Source organism: Coregonus clupeaformis, unplaced genomic scaffold, assembly GCF_020615455.1.
Source record: "Coregonus clupeaformis isolate EN_2021a unplaced genomic scaffold, ASM2061545v1 scaf0987, whole genome shotgun sequence".
NCBI lineage: Eukaryota > Metazoa > Chordata > Actinopteri > Salmoniformes > Salmonidae > Coregonus > Coregonus clupeaformis.
The window spans coordinates 1-10,330 of record NW_025534441.1 but is presented as its reverse complement, the minus strand read 5'-3'; the positions used below and the strand labels follow the sequence as shown (position 1 = coordinate 10,330).

The 10,330-nt window shown below is 44.9% G+C and overlaps 2 protein-coding genes across 2 annotated transcripts; both read right to left on the bottom strand.

Annotated features, from left to right (window-relative positions):
- Positions 1–182: 182 nt before the first annotated feature.
- On the bottom strand, positions 183–8,351 carry LOC121547782 (coagulation factor X-like). Its single transcript, XM_041859203.2, has 10 exons — positions 8,244–8,351; positions 7,913–8,064; positions 7,110–7,270; positions 6,839–6,863; positions 4,919–5,032; positions 4,605–4,736; positions 3,886–4,163; positions 3,403–3,520; positions 831–1,018; positions 183–664 (listed from the first exon to the last, which is right to left on the bottom strand). The coding sequence occupies exons 2-10, from the start codon at positions 7,971–7,973 to the stop codon at positions 245–247; spliced, it is 1,497 nt and encodes a 498-aa protein (XP_041715137.2). The 5' UTR covers positions 7,974–8,064; positions 8,244–8,351; the 3' UTR covers positions 183–244.
- Positions 8,352–8,644: 293 nt separating this feature from the next.
- On the bottom strand, positions 8,645–10,287 carry LOC123486061 (vitamin K-dependent protein C-like; the record flags this gene model as incomplete). Its single annotated transcript, XM_045217265.1, has 1 exon — positions 8,645–10,287. A coding segment is annotated over one exon (717 nt), but the record flags the coding sequence as incomplete, so codon positions are not given.
- Between the last annotated feature and the right edge of the window lie 43 nt (positions 10,288–10,330).

The following is a 10,330-nucleotide window of genomic DNA, read 5'->3' as shown; positions in this document are numbered from 1 at the left end:
GAACAGTAGGAAAATGTCTGCCTAATGGCAGTCCTGACTCAACTTTATAGTGTGTGATGTAGTTTCATGTTGGTATGTGATGAATGGACATTCAAACAAAACATGTTTGTTTTTTTAGCATAAGTTACTTGGTCTCAGAGACATTTTGTGAAAAACAATGAAAAAACAACAAAACACACAAGTTTCTTGCCCATAATTCCTCAAGCCTCTTTATTGATTGGTTCTCCTCTCTCCTCTGTCTCCCTCAAACCCACATCATTGAGTGCATTTGACCCGCCCCCCTCGTCTTCCTCCCCCCCTCCTTGGGGAGAAACTTCCCCATGACTGCCCGGATCCAGTCGATGTACTTGGACACCTGCGTGTAGATGCCGTACTTGCCCTCGCGGGCGCACCCTTCGCCCCAGCTCACCACGCCCGTGACGAACCAGGTGTCCCCATAACGGGTGACGTGGGGTCCGCCGCTGTCCCCCTGGCACGCGTCCTTCTTCTCCTTATCGTAGCCGGCGCAGAACATGCGGTTGGAGATCTTGTGCTGGCTGGACTGAAGGCAGGTGGCCCGGGGTACGTAGGGCACGGTCAGACGCAGTAGGATGGTGGACGGCTGTTTGGCCTCCCCCACACGACCGAACCCACTCACCAGGCCGTCTGACTGTTTCATCAACACCTTGTATTGATAAGTAGACAGGACACCATTATGTTAGGTTCAGGAACATCTTTACTAAGATATGAAACATAGACAGATTAATTATATACTGTATGTTTATATGCATCATTGGATAAAACTGGATATGTTACACAGAGCATTATGGGTAGTACATCATGCTACAGACCTTCTCGGCAAAGTTGCGTTCGGGCAGGCAGGCGGGGAGGATGAACTCGGTGAACTTGATAGGGTCCTTCAGCATGATGAGGGAGATGTCGTTGTGATAGGTGGTGGAGATGTAGGCCTTGTGGATGAACACCTGTTCCACCTGGTGTATGGCCTCCCGTCCATCCTTCACCTCCGTATCAAACTCTCCTGCAGACAGACGGACCAATGGGGAGGTTTGATTTCAATCAATTGAATTCAATTAACTTGATAGGCTGCTACAACTTAGGCTATGTGTGTGTGGTATGGTTATTGACTGTTCTTATTTCACCCCATAAACAACTATGCTGTACACAGCAATTTACAATGCATTCAGACCCCTTCACTTTTTCTACATTTTGTTTTGTTACAGCCTTATTCTAAAATTGATTAAATAACATTCTTTACTCAGCAAACTACACACAATACCCAGTTTTTAGACATTTTTGCAAATGTTTTTAGACATTTTTGCAAATGTTTTTAGACATTTTTGCAAATGTATTAAAAATAAAAAACAGAAATACCTTATTTACATACTGTCAAAAGACACACCTAGTCATTCCAGGGTTTTTCTTTAGTTGTACTATTTTCTACATTGTAGAATAATAGTGAAGACATCAAAACTATGAAATAACACATATGGAATCATGTAGTAACCAAAAAAGTGTTCAACAAATCAAAATATATTTTATATTTGAGATTCTTCAAAGTAGACACCCTTTGCCTTTATGAACGCCCAGCCAAACTGAGCAATCGGGGGAGAAGGGCCTTGTTAATTATTTATGCATAGTCACTTTAACTCTACCCACATGTACATATTACCTCAACTACCTCAACTAGCCGGTGCCCCCGCACATTGACTCTGCAACGGTACCCCCCTGTATATATTGCCTCCCTACTGTCACTTTATTTTACTTCTGCTCTTTTTTCTCTCAACACTTTTTTTGTTGTTGTTTTATTTTTACTTTTTTTGTAAAAAATAAATGCACTGTTGGTTAAGGGCTGTAAGTAAGCATTTCACTGTAATGTCTGCACCTGTTGTATTCGTCGCATGTGACCAATAAGATTGATTTGATTTGATTTGATTTGGTCAGGGAGGTGACCAAGAACCCGATGGTCACTCTGACAGAGCTCCAGAGTTCCTCTGTGGAGATAGGAGAAACTCCCAGAAGGACAACCATCTCTGCAGCACTCCACCAATCAGGCCTTTATGGTAGAGTGACCAGATGGAAGCCACTCCTCAGTAAAAGACACATGACAGCCTGCTTGGAGTTTGCCAAAAGCCACTTAAAGACTCTTAAACCATGAGAAACAAGATTCTGTGGTTTGATGAAACCAAGATTGAACTCTTCGGCCTGAATGCCAAGTGTCACGTCTGGAGGAAACCTGGCACCATCCCTACAGTGAGTATCCCTACACCATCCCTACACCATCCCTACCATCCCTCCCTTCCGGAGACATTTGAAACCCCACCTCTTTAAGGAATACCTGGGATAGGATAAAGTAATCCTTCTACCCCCCAAAATAAATAAATAAATAAATAATAATAATAATAATAATAATAATAATAATAATAATAATAATAATAATAATAATAATAATAATAATAATAATAATTTTAAAAAAAAAATTGTAAAGTGGTTATCCCACTGGCTATAGGGTGAATGCACCAATTTGTAAGTCGCTCTGGATAAGAGCGTCTGCTAAATGACGTAAATGTGCCCTTGAGCAAGGCACTTAACCCTAATTGCTCCTGTAAGTCGCTCTGGATAAGAGCGTCTGCTAAATGACTAAAATGTAATGTAAATGTACAGTGAAGCATTGTGGTGGCAGCATCATGCTGTGGGGATGTTTTTCAGCAGCAGGGACTGGGAGACTAGTCAGGATCGAGGGAAAGATGAACGGAGCAAATTACAGAGAGATCCTTGATGAAAACCTGCTCCAGAGCACTCAGGACCTCAGACTGGGGTGAAGGTTCACCTTCTAACAGGACAACGACCCTAAGCACACAGCCAAGACAATGCAGGAGTGGCTTTGGGACAAGTCTCTGAATGTCCTTGAGTGGCCCAGCTAGAGGCCGGACTTGAACCTGATCTAACATCTCTGGAGTGACCTGAAAATAGCTGTGCAGTGACGCTCCCCATCCAACCTGACAGAGCTTGAGAGGATCTGCAGAGAAGAATGGGAGAAACTCCCCAAATACAGGCGTGCCAAGCTTGTAGCGTCATACCCAAGAAAAATCGAGGCTGTAATCGCTGCCAAAGGTGCTTCAACAAAGGACTGAGTAAATGGTCTGAATACTTATGTAAATGTGATATTTCATTTTTGTTTAATTTAATTTTTTTTTGGGGGGGGGAATCTAAAAACCTGTTTTCTGCTTTGTCATTATGGGGTATTGTGTGTAGATTGATGAGGGGGGGAAAACGACGTAATCCATTTTAGAATAATGCTGTAACGTAACAAAATGAGGAAAAAGTCAAGGGGTCTGAATACTTTCCGAATGCATTCCTAGATGTAGAGACCACAGTTAAAGGTGTTTGGTTAACGGTACCTACCGAGGACAACGTAAAAGGAGCGTGTCTGGTTCATGCAATGTGCTGCAGTTAAGATGAAGTACTTATTCAGGATTGTTCCTCCACAGAAGCCCCTGTCCTCGTGGTTTACCAGGAAAGCCTGTTGAGAGAGAGAGAGGGAGAGAATAGAGAGAAAGAATGAAAGAGAGAGAGATATATATATAGAGAGAAAGATAGAGGGAGCGAGAGAAAGAGAGAAAGAGAGATAGATAGACAGAGAAGGAGAAAGAAAGAAAGAAAGAAAGAAAGAAAGAAAGAAAGAAAGAAAGAAAGAAAGAAAGAAAGAAAGAAAGAAAGAAAGAAAGAAAGAAAGAAAGAAAGAAAGAAAGAAAGAAAGAAAGAAAGAAAGAAAGAATGAAAGAGAGAGAGAGAGGGAGAGAGAAAGAAAGAGAGAGTTGCAGAAACGAACAACCCTGAATGCTATTTAGAGGGAACCCCACTAGAGGTGTATCTACTCTCCTATACCTGCCAGGGACATTCTCCTGGGGGACACTCCTCCCCATTGACAATACGGGTTTCGCCTCTCGCCTCGGCAAAGATTGGCTTCTCCTTCACCATGTCGATAACTCCATCCTCAAATGTAAATTGGATTTCTCTCTGTTGGGTTACGTTCCTGGCCGTTTCCCTGATAGGGTCCTCCATCATGTTGGTCTTTTCAGTGGTGTTGGTGGCAGTGGTGTTAGGCTGGTAGATGAAGATGGTGCGGGTGTTCTTGGATACCACGAAGCCACACTTAAAGGCCTCTTCAATGACAAAAGGACAACAATGTTATTAGGTACTAACTAAGCCCAACCTACAACCTACTAATGGAGATCAACGATGCTGCAGCTTCTCTACCCCCATAGATAATTTGTATATGTCCCTCTCTCTGTTGTTCTGTCTGTCTCTCTCCCTCTCTCTGTCTCTCTGTCGTTATGTCTGTCTGTTTCCCTCTGTTTCTGTCTCTCGCTGTCTCTATCTCTCTCTGTCTCTGTCTCTGTCATTCTGTCTGTCTGTTTCTCTGTTGTTCTGTCTGTCTCTCTCCCTCTCTCTGTCTCTCTGTCGTTATGTCTGTCTGTCTCTCTCTGTCTCTATCTCTCTCTGTCTCTGTCTCTGTCATTCTGTCTGTCTGTCTGTCTGTCTTTTGTTCTGTCTCTCTCTCTCTCTCTCTCTCTTTCTCTCTCTCCATCTCTCCCTCCTCTCACCGTTGGAAAGGCAGGACTTGTCGTCTGTGTCCAGATAGTAGCCATCGGCACAGGAGCATTGCACACTGTCCTTCTTCACGTGGCAGAAGTGATCACAGTCTCCATTGTTATTCTCACACAGCTCAGGAATGTCTGCAGAACAGCATCACATCAAGGATACAGATTAGACAAACTAGAGTCATGATTAGGGCCAGGTGTTGTTCCTGACTACGGAGTGACCTGGAGTCGGGATATTTCTAGCGTCTGTGTTGGAGTCGGGAATGAGATTGATCATCAAAGTTGAAGAGGAAAGGGAGAAGAAGACAGAGACGTACCAATCTCACAGTTGTACCCCTGGAATCCAGCGAGACAGAAGCAGGTGTACGTCCCAATCCCATCCTTGCAGACCCCGTTGTGGACACATGGCTTAGACTCACAGGCATCTCCATCTACAGTGAGGGAGAAAAGTATTTGATCCCCTGCTGATTTTGTATGTTTGCCCACTGACAAAGACATGATCAGTCTATAATTTTAATGGTAGGTTTATTTGAACAGTGAGAGACAATATATACAAAATAAGTATTTGACCCCTCTGCAAAACATGACTTAGTACTTGGTGGCAAAACCCTTGTTGGCAATCACAGAGGTCAGACGTTTCTTGTAGTTGGCCACCAGGTTTGCACACATCTCAGGAGGGATTTTGTCCCACTCCTCTTTGCAGATCTTCTCCAAGTCATTAAGGTTTCGAGGCTGACGTTTGGCAACTTGAACCTTCAGCTCCCTCCACATATTTTCTATGGGATTAAGGTCTGGAGACTGGCTAGGCCACTCCAGGACCTTAATGTGCGTCTTCTTGAGCCACTCCTTTGTTGCCTTGGCTGTGTGTTTTGGGTCATTGTCATGCTGGAATATCCATCCACGACCCATTTTCAATGCCCTGGCTGAGGGAAGGAGGTTCTCACCGAAGATTTGACGGTACATGGCCCCGTCCATCGTCCCTTTGATGCGGTGAAGTTGTCCTGTCCACTTAGCAGAAAAACACCCCCAAAGCATAATGTTTCCACCTCCATGTTTGACGGTGGGGAAGGTGTTCTTGGGGTCATAGGCAGCATTCCTCCTCCTCCAAACACGGTGAGTTGAGTTGATGCCAAAGAGCTCCATTTTGGTCTCATCTGACCACAACACTTTCACCCAGTTCTCCTCTGAATCATTCAGATGTTCATTGGCAAACATCAGACGGGCCTGTATATGTGCTTTCTTGAGCAGGGGGACCTTGCGGGCGCTGCAGGATTTCAGTCCTTCACGGCGTAGTGTGTTACCAATTGTTTTCTTGGTGACTATGGTCCCAGCTGCCTTGAGATCATTGACAAGATCCTCCCGTGTAGTTCTGGGCTGATTCCTCACCGTTCTCACGATCATTGCAACTCCACGAGGTGAGATCTTGCATGGAGTCCCAGGCCGAGGGAGATTGACAGTTCTTTTGTGTTTCTTCCATTTGCAAATAATCGCACCAACTGTTGTCACCTTCTCACCAAGCTACTTAGCGATGGTCTTGTAGCCCATTCCAGCCTTGTGTAGGTTTACAATCTTGTCCCTGACATCCTTGGAGAGCTCTTTGGTCTTGGCCATGGTGGAGAGTTTGGAATCTGATTGATTGATTGCTTCTGTGGACAGGTGTCTTTTATACAGGTAACAAGCTGAGATTAGGAGCACTCCCTTTAAGAGTGTGCTCCTAATCTCAGCTCGTTACCTGTATAAAAGACACCTGGGAGCCAGAAATGTTTCTGATAGAGAGGGGGTCAAATACTTATTTCCCTCATTAAAATGCAAATAAATTTATAACATTTTTGACATGCGTTTTTCTGGATTTTTTGTTTTGTTATTCTGTCTCTCACTGTTCAAATAAACCTACCATTAAAATTATAGACAGATCATTTCTTTGTCAGTGGGCAAACGTACAAAATCAGCAGGGGATCAAATACTTTTTTCCCTCACTGTATGAAACATAGTTTATTTCTCGCCATGGACCTACCAGCACAGCAACACCAAACACACTGCAAACAATCAATTCATGAATTGAAAATGGCCCATTATTTTGGTTTGTGGTCGTGAGTCCTTCAATTCCTGAACTGACTAGGTTGACCCCAATCTGACCCCAACCTGACTCCAACCCAGCGCTAATCAGCAAACCCCATGTGATCCCAACCCCAGCCTCTTGCGCCAACCCTTAGCCTCAACAGACTCCTGGGCCTTACCGTAATATTTGTTCCAGAATTCAGTCTGAGGGAAAGAGGTAAAAAGAAACACAACCGTCACAAATTCAAACCAGAAAGGTCATGATTCCAAACACACAGGAATTTCGGGTTGGAATCATGAGCGTGTAAAGGTGGTGTGAATGAGTGCAAAGTGAGTGAGTGACTAAACAGGAATGTGATTTATGTGAATGTGACGCGAACAGACATGTAAGTGTTTCTGGTTTAAAGAGAGATAGATAGAGAGAAACCAAGATGGAGAAAGGGAATTTACAGTCAGTTTGTCATCCTCAAAGATCTCCCTAGCCTCCTCTCTGTCACAGCGTTCCTCGATACACTCTCTCTCCATGTTTCCCTTCCGCCACTCCTCAAATGGGCTGTTGGCCCGCCGCCGCCGGTTCAGAATCTGGCTAGCATCGTCACTGTTCAGGAAGACTGGGGACACAGGGAAAAATCATCATCAGTGGCAGCAGGGCGTTGTTGTGATCATCATCATCATCATCATCATCATCATCACCATCATCACCAATCATCACCATCACATCATCATCATCACCATCATCACCATTATCATCATCATCAGCACCATCATCATCACCATTATCATTATCACCATCATCATCATCACTATCATCATCACCACTGCCATCATCATCACCATCATCATCATCATCATCATCATCATCACTATCATCATCATCACCATCACCATCATCACCACATCATCATCATCATCACTATCATCATTATCATCATCATCATCACCATCATCACTATTTTCATCATCATCACTATCATCATCACCATCATCATTATCATCATCACCATCATCATCTTTCTCACCTTGATCATCAATTAGGCTGTTGTCATCTTAACATGCTTGTCTTGCACACAGTCATCACAATCATCAAAGCAAGCAGAGATACAGACACACCAAAACATCCCAGTCACTTGCCCTCACCCGTACTCACACACTGACCCCAATCACTGACACTGACTAAACCCCAGAGTTTCCCTCACTTTCTCTCTACATAACCATTTGTCAACCGTTTGATATGGTGGGGTGTTTGAACGTACCCTCGGAGGCCACGCTGTGCAGCAGCAGGAGAAAGAAACAGGTCTGGGAGAGCCAAAACATGGCCGAATCTCTGGGTGAGGCGCCTCTCTACTCCTGGCTGCTCTGTGGAGCACAACTCTGGAGAGAGCAGGCGGAGAGGGAGGGCAATGACCTGAGAAACAGGGAGAGAACATGCTGAAGGGAGAGGGAGAGGGGGGAATGTGTGTGTGTGGGGGGGAAGAGGGAGAGAAAGCGGGAGGACAATGGAGAGGGTAAAAAAAGAGGGATGTTTGAGAGAGAAAGGGTGGAGAGAGAAGGGGAGAGAGAGAGAAAGAGAAAGGGAGAACTCACTTCAAATCCAGTCTTCGCCACTCAGAGACGCAAGGCCGTGTCTACTCCACCATTTTGCTCTGCACTCTTCAGCATGACAAACAGCCCTTATTTGAGCCAATCAGAACAGCTCTCAGGAAGGGGCAGAAAGTCCCCAGTGATCATGTGATCAGTGTTCTGAGGTCCAAATCACTGAGCTAATATTGACACTAAAGGATCTGTGACATCTATTCCAATGGTCAACACTGCTGTGTTGTGGTGAGAGCCTTAAATGGCAAATCTAAAGAAATGCGTATGATTCAGTTAATATGCATTTCAGAGAAAAAACAACCATGTAGATAAGCTATTGCTGAAGTGTGGCTATGGATACATTTGGACTTTTCATTCATTCACACACACAAGCAACACAAATGAGCCAATTATTTAGTTTGTCAGCAAGTAATATTTATTCTTCAGATATCAGAGAGGAATCTTTGGAAGTAAATGTACGTCTTGGGAAGCAAACATTCTGTATGGCATCAGGTCAAACATTCTGTATGGCATCAGGTCAAACATACTGTATGGCATCAGGTCAAACATTCTGTATGGCATCAGGTCAAACATACTGTATGGCATCATGTCAAACATTCTGTATGGCATCAGGTCAAACATTCTGTATGGCATCAGGTCAAACATACTGTATGGCATCAGGTCAAATATACTGTATGGCATCAGGTCAAACATACTGTATGGCATCAGGTCAAACATACTATATGGCATCAGGTCAAACATTTTGTATGGCATCAGGTCAAACATTCTGTATGGCATCAGGTCAAACATACCGTATGGCATCAGGTCAAACATACCGTATGGCATCAGGTCAAACATTCTGTATGGCATCAGGTCAAACATTTTGTATGGCATCAGGTCAAACATTACTGTATGGCATCAGGTCAAACATTCTGTATGGCATCAGGTCAAACATACTGTATGGCATCATGTCAATCATTCTGTATGGCATCAGGTCAAACATTCTGTATGGCATCAGGTCAAACATTCTGTATGGCATCAGGTCAAACATACCGTATGGCATCAGGTCATCTGAATCACCACTTCATGAAGTGGTCATGAAACTTACACTTTACATTAAGAGTCAAATGAAAAGAATAGCAGAGTGAAAAGATGTCTGTTTACAAAGCGATGAAACAGGACGATATGCTACACCAGTAGCATGATATACTGTAGCTTCCATCTAATATGAAAATCTTTATTGATGTGATGTGACAACACCTAGCATTAGAATCACTGTAGTGACGTTTGGTGTTGTGTGGTGACTGGTGACAAATCTAATGGGAGTTAGCCATATTCGCTACTCATATTCAATGGGAGGTGGTGGCACTAACTTCTCCGTAGCCTGCTGAATCTGAACCTCATCTAATGCCATCTCTAGCAGGAATGGCATCACCGGGGCACTGACTGAAGGCACCGGGGCACTGACTGGAGGAGCATTCATCACCTCCTCAGCCCAGTCCAGGTAGTTGGCTACGTTAGTGTAGACGCCATAGTAACCCTGTTTGGGGCAGCCCTTCCCCCAGGCCACCACGCCCATCAGGAAGTGGGTGGCCCCATAGTAAGTGACCAGGGGGCTCCCATCGTCCCCCCTACAGGCCTCCTGGTTCCCCACCAAGTAGCCGGCACACAGCATGTTCTGGGTGAAGTTGAAGCCGCTCTTGAGGGTGCACTCGGAGTTGGGCAGGATGGGTGTGGCTAGCCTGCGGAGGAAGGGCGAGGAGGGGGCTGGCTTGGTGCCGGGTTGGGGATCGTTGCCCCCGTTGGTGTGCCTCCCCCAGCCGCTGAGGGTGTGGAAGCGGACGGCCGCAAGCTCACTCTTGGCGAAGTGTTGCTGAGGCAGGCAGACGGGTACAGCGTTAGGGCCCAGAGTTACAGGCTCGCTCAGACGCAGCAGGGCGATGTCACTGTCACCTGTTGCCGGGTCGTACAGGTTGTAGGGTATGGCTCTGGCAACGGGGATCCTCTGCTCGGTGCCCTCGTCTAACTCAATGTTGTGTTCCCCTGGAAACAGTGTTGTTCATTAGGGCAATGTTTTCTTATGTGACATAGGGACACTG